This window comes from Mus caroli, chromosome 4 (assembly GCF_900094665.2).
Source record: "Mus caroli chromosome 4, CAROLI_EIJ_v1.1, whole genome shotgun sequence".
NCBI classification, from domain to species: Eukaryota; Metazoa; Chordata; class Mammalia; order Rodentia; family Muridae; genus Mus; species Mus caroli.
This window is the reverse complement of record NC_034573.1, coordinates 76,112,328-76,127,738: the sequence shown is the minus strand read 5'-3', so window position 1 is coordinate 76,127,738 and position 15,411 is coordinate 76,112,328. Positions and strand designations below refer to the sequence as shown.

The following is a 15,411-nucleotide window of genomic DNA, read 5'->3' as shown; positions in this document are numbered from 1 at the left end:
CTCTGCCTCCCGAGTGCAGGGATTAAAGGCGTGCGCCACCACGCCCGGCTTGGATCAGTTTTAACAATTGTGCATAAATTCTTAGAGGCAGATATCATTCTTTATCATCTTGGGCATCACTAATTAAAGGTAGAGTGACTTGGGCCTGGTGGCATGCCTATGATCACAGTACTTGACAGGAATTACTAAGGCAGGAAAAGATAGTTTTAAGGCTAATCTGGGCTGTCTATGTGGAAAGAATGGAGACCTCTGTCCCTCAAATAAAAGTAAACAAAAGCAATGCTGTTTCTTGTAAATATATTGACAGTTTTCTTATTATTTTATTATTATTGAATGGGGTTCTGTGTGTTTTTTGTGAACATTCTTGCTCTGGTCAGTGCATTAATACTGACGTCCAAGTGGCCGTACCATTTAATGTCCTTACATGCTTCGTTGACTTTCTTCTTCAATTTTGTTCATCCCTTTGAAATTATAACCATTGCCATCTATTTCTTCCTGTTTTCATTTTATATCTAATTGGTTGTTCTTAAACTTATATTTTCCTGAAGGGCTTTAAGCCAGTAATAGCTGATTCTCATTTGAGGCCTTGTAGTTTTGTATTAGAGAATAAAAGTAATAGTATCAGATGTCAGTCTCGGTTGAGACATAAAGTTAATTAGTTAGAAGTAACAAAGTGAATTGTTACGATATAATCGCATTTTACTTGTTTTTCATATTGTATCAAAAAAGTTAGTCTTATTTTTTCAAATGATTGTTTTAGGTTGGGAAATTTGTAAAAGGGTGGTTGAAAACAGAGATGATGTAACGCTGATTGTTCAAAAGTAATAACAATCATACAGAAATTATGCTCTTAAAATTTTGCTAAATTAGTTATATTTTTGTGATTCAGGCTGAAAAACAAGTAGACACTGAAGAGGCGGGAATGGTGACTGCAGCAACCGCTTCTAATGTGAAAGCAAGTCCTAAGAGAGGACGACCTGCAGGTAGGCTCATTAATGCTGAAATACCTGCTTGGTGTGGGGCAATGGGCTATGTACAGACACCCAGGTTTCCAGTCCAGGCTAGATCTTGAACCCTGGGAGAACCCAATGGATGGTAATTCCCACCTACATGGGATGGCAGGCCTTCGACCTTGTCTCCTGGAACCCTGGCTCCTGTCAAAGTTACAGCCCCCACAGGAGAAGCATGGCATAGACAATGTCCCAAGCTTCTGACCTTCAGGCTAGATTCCTCCCAGTTACCTAGCAACAGTAAAGATCACAGCCCATCATAAGAGGGGCTGCTTGGCCCTACCTTGCTCTCTTGCTCTCTCCTCATTCTCTCCACTCACTCTCTTACTCTCTCTTTCTTACTTTCTCTCTTTCCCTCTTCCCTCCTCTTGGCCATAGTCAGTCTCTCTCTCTTTCTACCTTTTCTCTTTCCCCCGCCTTTCTACAATAAAGCTCTAAAATCATAGACTGTCTCTGTTCATCAAGGCTCGCTATGCTTGGATGATGGGATAGGCTTTCTTCTAATGAGCCCTTTCTAATCTCCGGATGGAAGGCCTTCCAGTCAAGCGCCGGACTAAGGACTCTCGCCTGAGTGGGAACCTCTCTCCCTCAGCCCTCTCTCCTGTAACCCCCGGGGCTAAGGGTGTCGCCCTAGGGCCCCTGGTATCTGAGGCTGCCCCTTGTCCACCCCCTGCAGAGTGGGGTTAGTGGCTTAGATGCCCACCAGGGGCCAAGTGGAAAGCGGCTGGCAGCCCTCCCACCTCCGCTTGCCCAGAGCACAGGAGGAACTCTTTTCCAACAGATGGTAGCAATGCCCCACAGCTTGGTTTGTGATGAATATTCCAGTCCATTAAAGCATTGCTGCAGAAGTTGATTAAAGAGAGTCACATTATCACTTTTAACATGGAGGACATAGAGGAGGCTGGAGAAATTAGTCATCAGGCAGTTTCATTGTATGACTGTGTCCGTGGTGTCAGTAGGACATGGAGTTTTAAAGAATTACCACTGTGCTCCATGTCTGGAGAAATGTCATGTAGACATCGGGCTATATACAAGAACAATTTCAAAGAAGAAATGGTTTCTGCTTGTGACAAGTATTAAGTTTGAAATAATTGTGGCTTCTTTTGTCTCCAAATCCTGAAAAGTGAATCTAGTGAGCTTTAAAATACCATGAATGGTGGGCTTATTTATTTACTTTTTTCACTTTCAGATTATCACATGCTGATAGGATTAGTATTGACTTGATAATTTGGAAATAATCTTGAGTTGTTCTTCCTAATACGGAATACAACACTGAAAATCAACTAGATAGAGGTTTTTGTTTTGCTTTTTTCCCCTATATCACAATAGTATCCTTACGGATACCATTAAGGGGAATGAATAGTCAGGTTGGAAAGAAAAATTAAAATGTTATGTACATGTTTTGTAGTATTATAATGATGATAAATATCTTTGTGAATTCTGATAAAATTGTATAGTACATAACATATTGTTGATGGGTATATGAATTCTGAATGAGTGATACCATACATACGGTTTTTTTTTCTCATACGTTCCATCCCGACTACAGTGTCCCAATTTTCAGTTTCTGTCAAACATAAGGACAAATGGAAATGTATTGTTAATCATTAAAGTGTCACTTTATTTATCCCTGGGGTCACTAGTTGTATATGGAGTTGTCACTAGAGTACATATATTATATAACATTTGTATTCTACCTACATATGCCTTGCATTTAAGAATGAATTTTTTTTTTTCCTATGTGAAAATTAGCTACTGAAGCCAAGATTCCCAAACCAAGAGGCAGACCTAAAGTGGTAAAGCAGCCTTGTCCTTCAGACGGTGACATGTGAGTTTGTTTGGAATACAAAATTATTGAGATCTTTGTAAACATTAGAAAATACTTTTGCTACGTTGTGTAAGTTTTTTTTCTGTTTCTAAAACTGATGAGAGATTGGAGGAGGATTTGTGTTAAAGGGATTGAAGGTCTGCTTCTGCTGTGTGACTTTGTGTGTGTATGTGTGTGTGTATGATAAAATTAGGTCATGTAGGCTAACAGGGAACTTGGGCAGGGTAAGTTGCTGAAAAAAATTTCTGTGCAGATTATATTTGAGTAGTGTCCAGAGACCTACTGTTCTGTGTAATAGAACAGTAATGGTGATAAATATCTTTGTAATTTAAAATAGTGTAAAAATTAGTTTTAAATATTTTAGAATGATACTTAGTTAACCACAGAAAGATGTATTTTTTAAATAATTTTTACTATATTTTATTTTATATTTTATTTATTTTGTGTATGTGTACCACAAGATGTGTGGTCATTTACCATATGATTCTGGGGAATTGAAGTCACATGATTCTGTACCCACCTCGCCTCCTCCTGGGCTGGTGTTTCTTTATCTAGTTATCTTTTCCCACTTAGAAAATGTGCTCACCTTGAATTTCCTTGAGAAACTTGATATAGTTAGGAAAAGGGGGGACTGCTTGATGATTGTGCAGGACAACATAGGATTTACTGTGGTATGTGCAGCTCAAGTGCTCTAGAATCAGATCTGAAACTCACATTGGTGAGCCACCAGCTTAGCCTTGGGAAGCAAACTCTGGTTTTCTGAAAGAATAAAACACTTTTCACCACTTTTCTGCACCTGAATTGAATATTTTCAGAGTTGGTACTTTTCAACCAAAACAAAACTTTTCAAGAGCTTTCTTTCCAAGCTAGTTGTTACAGCACTCTCAAAGGGGGAAACCACCACCACCACAAAAATAAGACCTTTTTGTTTTGCAAGACTGTGTTATTCATGTTCCTTGGCATTTGCAGCCAGCAAGGGTAACATAATAAAACTTGTCTCTTTAAAAACATCAAAATGTAGACACAGTAACAGTTAATATACTTAAAAACTGCAGAGAAAATAGATTTGAAGGTTCTTGTGTTAAACTGATTGAACCATTTATGTCGGGATCTTCATAGCTTGTATGACAGTTAAAAGTAACTGGTCATTTATTTAACGTTATGTTCAATCCCTACAAATGACTGTGATTTTTTTTTTTCTAAAACAAATATTTTTATAATATTTGAATGTAATGCAATTTAATAGGGCCTTGGGTTTATATGCTAAATAGGAGCAAGAAACATCCAAAAATTGTACATAATGAAAATTCTGTTTTACAATAGAATGGCAAACTGTGGTTTTGTTTTGTTTGTTTGTTTGTTTGTTTTTTTAAGATGTGTTTATTATATGTAAGTACACTGTAGCTGTCTTCAGATACACCAGAAGAGGGAGTCAGATCTTGTTAAGGATGGTTGTGGGTTGCTGGGATTTGAACTAAGGACCTTTGGAAGAGCAGTTGGGTACTCTTACCTGCTGAGCCATCTCACCAGCCTTTTTTTTTTTTTTTTTAAACATAAATTTTGCCTCCCCTGAAATCCTTGTTTGGTAAAGGAGAGTATAAATGAAGGCTTGGCACTTAGAGAGCGCCTACTGTTTATTCTTGCAGTGGAGCAGAGTTTGGTTCCCAGCACCCACATCCAGACACTCACCTCCTCACACAGACACTTGAGTAAATACAAATAGTTCTTTCAAGAAAGAAAACGGATAAATGAAATCTTCCGCTCTTACACTCTTAATGTAGGGTTATTGATGAAGATAAAAGTAAAAAAAAGGGACCAGAGGAGAAACAACCTAAAAAGCAGCTTAAAAAAGAGGAAGAAGGCCAAAAGGAAGAAGAGAAGCCAAGAAAAGAACCAGATAAGAAAGAAGGGAAGAAAGAAGTTGAATCTAAACGGAAAAATTTAGCTAAACCAGGGGTTACATCAACCTCTGATTCAGAAGATGAAGATGATCAAGAGGGTGAAAAGGTAGCAAATCCACATTCGAAATTCCCTGTCTCCCCATGTGTTTCTGTGTGAGGTGTTCGTGCAGCATCTGGGATGTAGAGGCCAAAGGTTGATGCGGGCAATCTCTCCATTGTTGTTAATTCACTAACAAGGGTCTCTCAAGCAGACTCTCAAGCACTCATGTGGCTAATCTTGGTGGCAACTTTGCTGTAACTATAGGTGGGCCACCACAGTTCCACGGGAATTGTGAGTTTGCTGACACAGACTTTGGTCCTCTTAAAGTGCTGAACAATGTCCCCAGCTCCATTTTCCTCATGCTAATTGTTTTCTTCTTCATGTGACTGCTTTGCCTGCAGTATGTGTAGACAGATCTCTTAGAACTGGAGATAGGCACAAAACTCCCTCCATGTTGGGAATTGAGCCTAAGTGGTGTCATCTATTGGGCCCCACCACTTTTACATTTTGAGACAGGGTCCCAATGAATCTGAAGCTAGTCAGCGTATCTACCCTGCCACCTCAAGTAGAGATCTATGCAGTCATATTCAACGTTTATGGGGATGCTTGGGATCTCAAGGCAGGTCCTCACTCTTGGACAGGAAGAATTTAATCCATGGAGTTATTTCCCCAATTACATTGTACATTTATTTCCTAGATGTACATATTATCATATGTATAAATAACCTTTAACAAATATTAAAAGATTTATGGGTTTCTTTATTTATTAATATATTTTAATATATTACATAATTGAAATGTATACAGTTTATATGAAAAATACTTACTTATATTTTATAGTATAATTAATTTCTAGAAGATAAACGTCCAGTACTCCAGCGATATAGACAGGTTGTAGATAACCCAGATGTCTGATCAAAGACACAATTTATACATTAAACTTTAATCTTTATCCATTGTAATTTCAACCTGGCTGACGTGCTCTGCAGATCTGGCTGGCCTTGAATTCACAGGGATCTATCTAGGCTCTGCCTCCTAAATGCTGAGATGAAGCGTGTGTGCCACCATGGCCTGCTCAAAGCCAGCAACTTTGGCTGGCTTCTTAGCTCACTTTAAAGAAGACTCATATCCAGTCAGTAGACCTGTGTTCTTGTTTGTTAAGCTTAAGCTTAGTCACTTTGTTTCCTACCTACCATGATTGTAATTATTAGTCTCCAACCACTAACTTGAGAGTTAATACATCCTTCCTGTTCTCAAACAGAAGAGAAAGGGTGGAAGGAACTTCCAGGCTGCTCACAGGAGGAACATGCTAAAAGGCCAACATGAGAAAGAAGCTGGAGATCGGAAACGCAAGCAGGAGGAACAAATGGAAACTGAGCAGTAAGTATTCTTTTTAGTTTTCAATCTTGCATTCTTTTTTAAAGAGTTAAACCTTTTAAGTAGCCTCTCATTTCCAGAGTTGATGAAGCCTTTTAAAGTGACTTCCCATACTAGAAAATCTTCCATATGTGCTATTTCAGGCTCTATTTATTCTTTTTTCAGAGGATGCGATTCACTGAGGTAATCCTCTTGTGAACTGTTTTGTAATATAAGTGAAAGTAGAGTTAGGCTTTGTATAACGTGTTAAACATAGAATTATGAAACTGTGTTGGTGGTGAATGCCAATTGGAAACCTAGACGCTGATAAAAGCTAGCCCAAAGGCTTGCTAGCATTGGATAGATCCTGTATGACTCAAGCTTTAATTGGAGGTTGACACTTGGATAGGCACTTACCATGAGACCTTTCTTCCCCCCTCACTGTATCAGTATTCTATCAGTACAAGGAAGAGTCATTACAGTCATTAGACGTCACGACTCTTGTGCACATTTGTTTTCCTAGTTTATCACTGTCCCTTTTTCTCATTTATAAAGTCATCCTCTTAGTAAACTTCTGTGGGCTTTTACTGATAGTGAGGAGATTATTTGAAAACATGTTGTAGGTCACTTATACAGTGGCAAATACTAAAAAGAAACATTTCTTCACTTGTTTTTATGATGTATCTACAAAGTAACCACTTTTATAGGTACATTGTCTCTGCTTCTGTAGCTGTTTGGAGGATACAAAGCAGTTTAGCTGCTTCAGGGAGTTTTTAAAAGTAATTAAAATGCTGGATTATGGCCACATCTGTAAATGCCATTATTCCTGTCCTTTCTCTCCACTGAATACTGTGACTGTTGTTGCTTTTAACTTTGTGCTCCCGGAAGTCAGGCATAAATTAGTTGTTGCTTAGTGAATTTAGCCCAAATCTTCAGAATCTCAAGATATCTTTTTTGTATTTCTTTTGAATGTCCTCCAATGTAACTTTCTCAAATTCTAATATTTGTGTTTTCTTTCCTTCTCCTGTTATTACAAAACTTTGTACTTGGACAGTTTTGCTCTGTAAAGCATTTCAGATGCAACTTGTGTGAAATGCATTATGCAAAATAAAGTTTATTGTATTGTATTCCCAGCCAAACAACATGTAATCTACAGTAATAAAAATATATCTCATTTTGGGCTCAAAGCATTAATCCAGTAACTGAAAAGAGAATACAAGTGGAGCATACAAGCGATGAAGATCTTGAGACAGACTCATTGGACTGAATTTCCCCCTCCCCCCCTTGATGGAAGAAATGTTCCAGATTCTAAATTGAGGACTTCACTATTAATGGCATTATTAACTGTGTTATGATTGTTAACAAAATATCCTGTAAGGTACACACTACATATTAAGGTTGGCCATCATTCCTGTTTTTTTTTTTTTTTAAAGCCAAGCTTAAAATGAAGCTTTGTGTTTGAAGTTATAACAGACATAGATGAAGATGGTGGTTGTACATTATTTCACTTAGAAAATATGAAAATCATTTTGTTTTGAAGCTAGGTATTAAACTGGAATAGCTATTACGTTCTTGAAAACTGGGGCAGGTGTGCCCTTGACAGTCTTTTGTTGTTAAATTCTAGAGTCTTGGTTTTTTTTTTTTTTTTTTCTTTTTAATCCTGAGAGATTAAACAGTAGACTTGTTAAGTAAAAAAAAAAAAACTGAAATTGTAACGAAAATTTTAAAATAAAGTTTTTTAAAAAAAAAAACTGATTTTTAGGTATTTTTTTTGTTCTTGTCTATTTTAATTGGTTCATGATAGGGCCTGAATGCCAAGCCAAGGTACTAGAAAGTAAAATTTCTAACTCAAACGGTTATTTTTTGTTAATCTTAGTAAAATGGTACTTTTTCACTTATGAAATGGTATGTAAACATTAGTGGATGTCATTTACCTAGAAAATAATGGCCTCCTCTACAACTTAAAAAAAAAAAAAACAACAACAGTAGCTTAAAGCAGGTCTATTTACTATTGAAGCCAATTTCTAAATCCCTTGAATTACATGTCCTTTGGAGATGTGGGGTACAGCTGGTCTACTTTAGTATGCTTTAAAAAAACGTAGTAAAGTTGCTTTAAAATTCATTACTAATTTGTAGATCTTTTACCATTGTGTATGTCACTGAAAGATGAATTTGGCAATGTTTTCTTGTCTTTATGTTAATGCTGTAGAGCTACACAGTTCTAAAAACTAGTCAGCGTCCTATTTTGTAGGCTGATGATGGATTGTTTTTAAGGAACATTTTTTAAAAACCTTTACACAGGGGAATATGGGCATCTGCTAACCTCAGTCACAAAGTTACAGTGTTTTGAAATATTTGTGTTGACATTTGATAGGCAGAATAAAGATGAAGGAAAGAAGCCGGAAGTTAAGAAAGTGGAGAAGAAGCGAGGTTAGTTGTTTACTTTCTAAGACATTGAGAATTACACAGAGAAGGTTGATGGGAGCTGGCTGAGATGGCACATACCTGGAATCCTTGCACTTATGGAGGCACAGCCAGGAGAGCCTCAAGTTCCAAGCCAACCAGGGGTACAAAATGGGATCCTGACTTTAAAATTTAACAATTTAAAAATGACTTTTGAAATCCCATTTCATGTTCTTAGATCTTACAAAACATGTTTTCATGTCTAAGAGATTCCATATTAAACTGCTTTTTAAGCAATTAAAGTCACCCTGCTAATATCTTAATGCTTATGTGGTGTCAGCTGTGCAGCCCAGCTAAGAGCTGGGGGCTTCTGATAAATACCTTGCAGTTAAAGGCACAAGGTGAAGCAGGGATTTAAGGGGTGACAAGTCCAAGTGGGAGCTCGTCACCTGAGACAGAATAAATGCAGTGTGCTGTAATTTTGTGCTTTCATGCTGCATGTTTCTTCTTGGAACCATATATGAAAAGAAAATTAGCATAACTTTTTACACTATTCACCTATATGGATTTCTTGAAGATTATAAAGAAAATTTTTATAACCACCATTACTTTTATATGTTAGACTGTACAGAGATATGGTGTGGAGAAAAACTATTTACTATTTTTCACATATTTCAATTTATAGAAACATCAATGGATTCTCGACTTCAAAGGATACATGCTGAAATTAAAAATTCACTCAAAATTGATAATCTAGTAAGTGTTTAACCTCATTTAAAATGCACTGCTTAATAGCTTTATATATTTTCTCACATGACTTAAGTGTGTAAGTTTAAGATAAAAGGAACAATACCTGGCCATTTTTGTACCACCTTAAGAGCTTTTAAGATGGTCAGAAATGGATTACATAGCTGCTTTGGTGATTAACAGTTATGAAATTGCTGTTTTGTCATGAAGGACGTGAACAGATGCATAGAGGCCCTGGATGAACTCGCGTCACTTCAGGTAACAATGCAGCAAGCTCAGAAACACACAGAGATGATCACAACCCTGAAGAAAGTAAGTGCCTTCAGCGCCTGCAACGCTAACAGCGTTTCTCAGTTCATCAAAGTTTCAATCAATTATGGACAATAACTGTGACTACTGTTTTCTCAGATACGGCGGTTCAAAGTCAGTCAAGTTATCATGGAAAAGTCTACAATGTTATATAACAAGTTTAAGAATATGTTTTTGGTTGGTGAAGGAGATTCAGTCATCACCCAAGTGCTGAACAAATCTCTTGCTGAACAGAGACAGCATGAGGAAGCAAATAAAACCAAAGATCAGGGGAAGAAAGGGCCAAACAAAAAGCTAGAGAAGGAACAAACAGGTATGTGGGGGTCTGTCTGCTCAGCTGGTGCCTACCCTGCTAGCTCCTCAGGCGTTTGCCAGGGTTGCTTTTCTAAGTGGTTTTTGTCAATGTTAGAAATGAAGGAACCTCACTCAGTAAGGCTACACTGTATCTCCACTGACCTTGAAATAGTATAGTAGTAGCAATGGGGATGCCATTAACACAGAGTACTTGTATATGACCTGTAAGAATGTTATGATGGGCTTTATGAAGGAAACATCTAACAAAAACATTTGCTAATAACTTTTGAGGGAAATCAGAATGTTAGAGAACCAGCCAATTCCTTCCCTCCCTCATTTGCTTTAGCTAAAAAATACAACGTATAGTTAGCATATGACCAGAATTGCTGCATCCTGGGCAGAGCTGAAAATGCTCCTGCTTTCTTTCTTTCTGATCATAGCCAACAGGTATTGGGGCCAATGTTTTCAATGTCACTTAAACCCCCAGCATGTTATATACACTGTTAATCCAGTGGTATTGTGTTTGTTGATATAAGCTGTATTCTACTGTGCTGTAAGAACACGGTTGGCTAGTGATAGGTAACATCTAAATAGCAGACTATCCAAATAGATGGCTGACACACAACCTGTGCTATGCTTTCTTTGTATTGTGTCAATGAATAAAACTGCCACGTCGGCAGTGCATTTAAGATGTATATTCAATTGAGCCCTATAGTCAAGATACAACACTGCAGGTTCCAAATGTGTTGGATAAAGGGCTGCTTCATATGTACATGCTGTGGTCTTGTACAGCCTTTGAACCTAAATATATTTAAAAATAAACTCGAGCTGGGTGTGGTGGCGCACGCCTTTAAACCCAGCACTCAGGAGGCAGAGGCAGGTGGATTTCTGAGTTCGAGGCCAGCCTGGTCTACAAAGTGAGTTCCAGGACAGCCAGGGCTATATAGAGAAATCCTGTTTCAAAAAAACCAAAATAATAATAATAATAATAAAAAACGTAAAACAAACAAAAAACCCTGTCTCGAAAAAACACCACACAAAACAAAAACCAAACAAAAGCTTTGAGACATTGCGGTTCAGGATTTACCTAAGGCTAGAATACCATTATCAGCCTCCCAATTCAACATTAAAAACACTTTAACAGGCATATGCTTATCTTTCAAGGCAAAACAACAACAAAAATCTCTTACTTAATAGGGTTTTTTTGGTTTTTTTTAAGAGATTAGAGGGTTTTACAGGGAAATGCCTAAGCTTGTCATCTGGACATTAGAGCACATTAGGCTCTAAAATACTATTAATGCAAAATTTGGTTCTCCTAAAATTAAACAAAAAGGGAAAAAACCCCAAAACTACATACAAGATGTACTACAGAGTTATACCATTGAACATTTTTTCTAAATGTAATGAGATTAGTAAGTCAAGTCCTCTGTCCTTTAAAAAAATGTTCTAGACTTTAACGGTACAAATCAATAGTCCAACTTTTCATTGTTGTCTGAAATGACTTGAACCTAATCATTTATTGAGAGGCTGAAGCAGCAGCACCTTGAGGGCCATGCTTTGACTTTTTAAGATAGTTTAGTGTATCATTTTGTATTGTGCTAACAGTTTTTCCATTCTAAAGGTACGAAGAGCCTAAATGGCGGATCTGATGCTCAAGAGAGTAATCATCCACAGCATAATGGTGATAGTAACGAAGACAGCAAAGACAGCCGCGAGGCCAGCAGTAAGACAAAGTAAGGCATGTTAGAGCAGTCAGAGTCAGCCAGAGAGATGGCTCACATGGGAAGAGTACTAGCTCTTCAGAGGACTTGGGGTTGATTCCCAGCAACCATATAGCAGCTCGCAGCAGTCTGTAACATACACTCAATTTCTCCCTGAAACCCAACCATTGTAGGGACTCACTATCCCTGACCTCTACACCCAGTGATAGTTCTACTTTGATACTTCTGGTTTTGTTTCAGCCCCTCCCCGACCCCCAGACTCCTTTTAGACAAGATCTCACTTGATCTCATTACAGGTGGTTGTGAGCCACCATGTGGTTGCTGGGATGTGAACTCAGGACCTCTGGAAGAAGGAACAGTCAGTGCTCTTAAATGCTGAGCCATCTCTCCAGCCCCAGCCTTACTAGTTTTTAATAAAAGTTTTGGATCAAAAAGGCAGGAGGAAGAACTGGATGTGTTTGTTAGTGATTACAGCTCTATGTTCAATCTCTATTCATCAAAAAATTGGAGCTTTCTATGAGTGAGAACCCATCTCATCGCCAACACCCTCACAAGGTTTATTGATTGAGACAAGGTCTCCCTATATTGCACAGGTTGGCCTTAAACTTATAGCAGTCTTCCAGGCACAGCTGTCTTGTGATTACAGACTAAACAATTAAATTGCCCTATTGAGTTCTCGGTGGGAACTCAATGAAGGAAAACAATTTTTATGTTATCACAAAAGTTAGTGCCAGACCTGGACTGCTTACTAGGGATTATCTCACCATATCTGTGCATTACTTTGGTAGTAGTGTTTTGTGGGTCTGTCTTTTCTTTCTTTAAACAGGACACAGATTTAATGCCCTGCTTGCTCAAGAGAAAACTCCCAAGCCTAGCTGTAATGATATTCTTTTTTCTCCCTTTATTTTAGGCCACCTGGAGAAGAGAGAGAGGCTGAAATATCTCTGAAAGAGTCTACACTAGATAACTAGGTCGGCAGACTTCAAATGTAAAGAGTGTGAGAAGTCTTGTGAGTGACTTCATTTGAAATACTTAGGCTGCTGAAAGGTTTAAAGTTTTATAAACATAGGTTTTGATGTTTAAGTAGTTGGGGGAAAAGAAAAACCCTTTATATTTGTGTAAAAGTCAATTATTCCTAATTTTCCGTGTGCAGTATTAACAGCTCCGTCGTTTAGTTTAAGAGTAAGGGAAACCTACTTAGAAAGGTTAACCTGCTTTATAGACATGATTGTAGTGTATTTTCAGTTAGTGTGTATGTTAATGTGTAATTGGTAGTAGGGCAGTTATATTTTTAAACTGCTACTTGTATAAATCTTTCCCAAATACCGTGGGGTTTGTGCATAGTTTTTACAGATATTGGATTTAGCAGACTGTCTTTTCACTGTTGTGGGTTTTTTAGAAGTGGAGCATTTTTATGGCTGATAAAGTGAATGTTACTTCTAAGTGCTCACTTCTTTTATCAGAAGTGACCCTCAGTCCATTGTGCTACATTAGCTTGCCTCTTTGTAATAATGCGTAGTCTGTATGACAGCTAGATAGCCACCAGGTTGTTATAGAAGGTACAAGTTTGTTTACTTTCGAAAGTAATTTAGTTTTAGGACTGGGATTTCAGTGGCATTAGAACTAAAGAGAACGGACTGGTATACCTATATATGGAAAGTCCATTTACAATCCTTTGTAGCTACTAATCACAAAAAGCTAAAACTAGTTTGTTTTGAATTTTACACTCATTAAGAAGGTCACTCATTAAGGTGTGTGTTTTCTTTTTTTAATTAGAATCAATCCATGATGTTTATAAGTGATAAATGATAAATAAGGAAACTAACTTAATTGAAAGCATGGCCATATTGGAATGGGATTTTTAGTTTCTCTATCAGACATATTAGAGGATACAGAAAAAACAAACATACACAAACACACACACACACAAACATGAACTTATCACTTTTAAGTTTAGGGAGGACATGTCACGGGTGTTCTGAGGGATCAGGTCAGTGGGGAAAGCTTATCCTTAGGCTATGGAATTCCATTGGAAAGTGACTTCATACCAGGGTTTTTGTGCGATGCGATTAAATATGTTCTTGATTTCTCAGATAATTATTTTCATCTATGTAAAAATTACTTCAATAATTGGACTTTTACCACTTAACTACTGTTTTGAGCAAACGCTGTACATTATATACACACCAGTCTTCTGCTTTGTCCTTAGTTCATTTTTAACTTGGACAAAAATTATTCTAGTTAAGCCATAAGTGTCAATGTGTAAATTGTTTTAATTAAAAAGTTTTTTCTACCAAACTCTACTAGTAAGTTATTATTCCTAAAGGAATTCTGGATTTCTTGCTAAGGAAGCTAAGTCTTCTGCTTAGCTGTCACTGAGACCCTGCTAGGAGATACAGGAGCTATGCAGTAGGAAGCTCGGGAGAGAACTGCCATTTGCCTTGGGTTGACTTTCCTTTCTTCCCTAGCCACAGGTGTTAGTTATAGAACATCCAACTTCAGAACATTAATGGCACTCCTAGGTTATGTAGCTACTTGGGAGGCTGCCTTGCTCTGACCATGGATGTTCATTTTGAAGCACAGCTGCTTTTTTTAATTTGGAATACTCTGTCTGTAAGGCTAAATCACAGACAAGCTATCACTCTCAAAACTCTGATAACAACAATGGCTGAACTAAGAGATCTAGTGAATGATAGCCACCTCTCCCACTGTGTATAGAGTATGCATGTATAATGTGCATGTATGGATACCTACTTTGATTTCTCAGCTGCTTGGATCAACTTCAGATATCCCTCTAATGAGAAAATCTGGCTGCAAGCTTGTATGTATAAACAATTCGGCCAGAGCTCATCTGACCACGTTTGCTATTCTAGTTAGGAAGTTACCAAGACCGTGATGTGATACACTAAAAATGTTCCGACTCAGATCAACTTACCTGAGTAAAGATGCCAGGCAAAGACAAGTCTGCCATCCTGTATGCAGAACAAGGGCTTCAATGAATGAGTTTTATTCCATTGGTCAGAGAATATGCAAATAGCAAAATTGTACCTTGAGACCCTTAAGAAATGAGAGTTACTAAAAAATGTGCTTAAATTTGTGCCATGTAATTCTCCAACAGATACTAGAGATGACTGCCCCGTGCTGTAAAACTGCCAAGAATAATCATTCTTAAAGAATTGTGAAGCTAAGCAAGACGCTTGAGAAAATAGCTATCTTCCATGCAGGTGTATCCACAGGGATGTTCACTGACAAAGTTGCTCCATTCATATTTACCTATGTCCTTAAAGTGACACATGATGTTATATTTAAGAGATTGATATTGGCATAAAATCGGGGACTTTATAGCTTGTAAACTTTATAAAGTTGAAATACTTTTGATGTGAACTAGTGAGTAAATATAAGTGATAATTGCAGTAACTTGGCTAGCCTTTCTTCATCTTCACCATCAAAGAAATGGAAGGTGTGTGAACTTTTGGTGAAAAAGAAGTAGAATAGCATTCTCAATAAAGAAATAAGGATTCCATAGAGTAATGTTTATCTGTCATCTTTGTCTAGTAAATGGGGTAGTTGGCATTATGTGTGTTATTAGGGAAAACTTGCTGGAATTTACTTTCTGAGAGTACAATCATTAGTACAAGATCCACCTGAACTGCAATAATTCTCTGGGGGTTGAGTAAAACCATTCATCATGAATGTGTGATTATGCAGCAGAATTCTCAGGGTACTTAACACTGTTCAAAACAAAGTAAGAAACTTGGGCACAATGTGAGTCAGCCTTGGTAAGGAGATAGTACCCTGTGTT

General features: G+C 37.6%; 1 protein-coding gene across 4 annotated transcripts in view; it reads left to right on the top strand.

The window, feature by feature from the left end:
- Nucleotides 1-13,907, top strand: part of Psip1 (PC4 and SFRS1 interacting protein 1) — a 33,760-nt gene extending 19,853 nt beyond the window's left edge. The window contains exons 7-16 of one of the 4 annotated variants that reach the window (XM_021159287.2): nucleotides 890-983; nucleotides 2,763-2,838; nucleotides 4,620-4,845; nucleotides 6,041-6,159; nucleotides 8,510-8,565; nucleotides 9,224-9,294; nucleotides 9,496-9,597; nucleotides 9,694-9,907; nucleotides 11,510-11,621; nucleotides 12,520-13,907. In XM_021159287.2, the coding sequence (XP_021014946.1) occupies nucleotides 890-983; nucleotides 2,763-2,838; nucleotides 4,620-4,845; nucleotides 6,041-6,159; nucleotides 8,510-8,565; nucleotides 9,224-9,294; nucleotides 9,496-9,597; nucleotides 9,694-9,907; nucleotides 11,510-11,621; nucleotides 12,520-12,580 (1,131 nt within the window). In that variant the 3' untranslated portion in view covers nucleotides 12,581-13,907. Of the gene's footprint in view, nucleotides 1-889; nucleotides 984-2,762; nucleotides 2,839-4,619; nucleotides 4,846-6,040; nucleotides 6,160-7,189; nucleotides 7,876-8,509; nucleotides 8,566-9,223; nucleotides 9,295-9,495; nucleotides 9,598-9,693; nucleotides 9,908-11,509; nucleotides 11,622-12,519 lie in introns of those variants that run through there. The other 3 variants (XM_021159289.2, XM_021159290.2, XM_021159291.2) reach the window with 3 other exon arrangements.
- The last annotated feature ends 1,504 nt before the right edge of the window (nucleotides 13,908-15,411 follow it).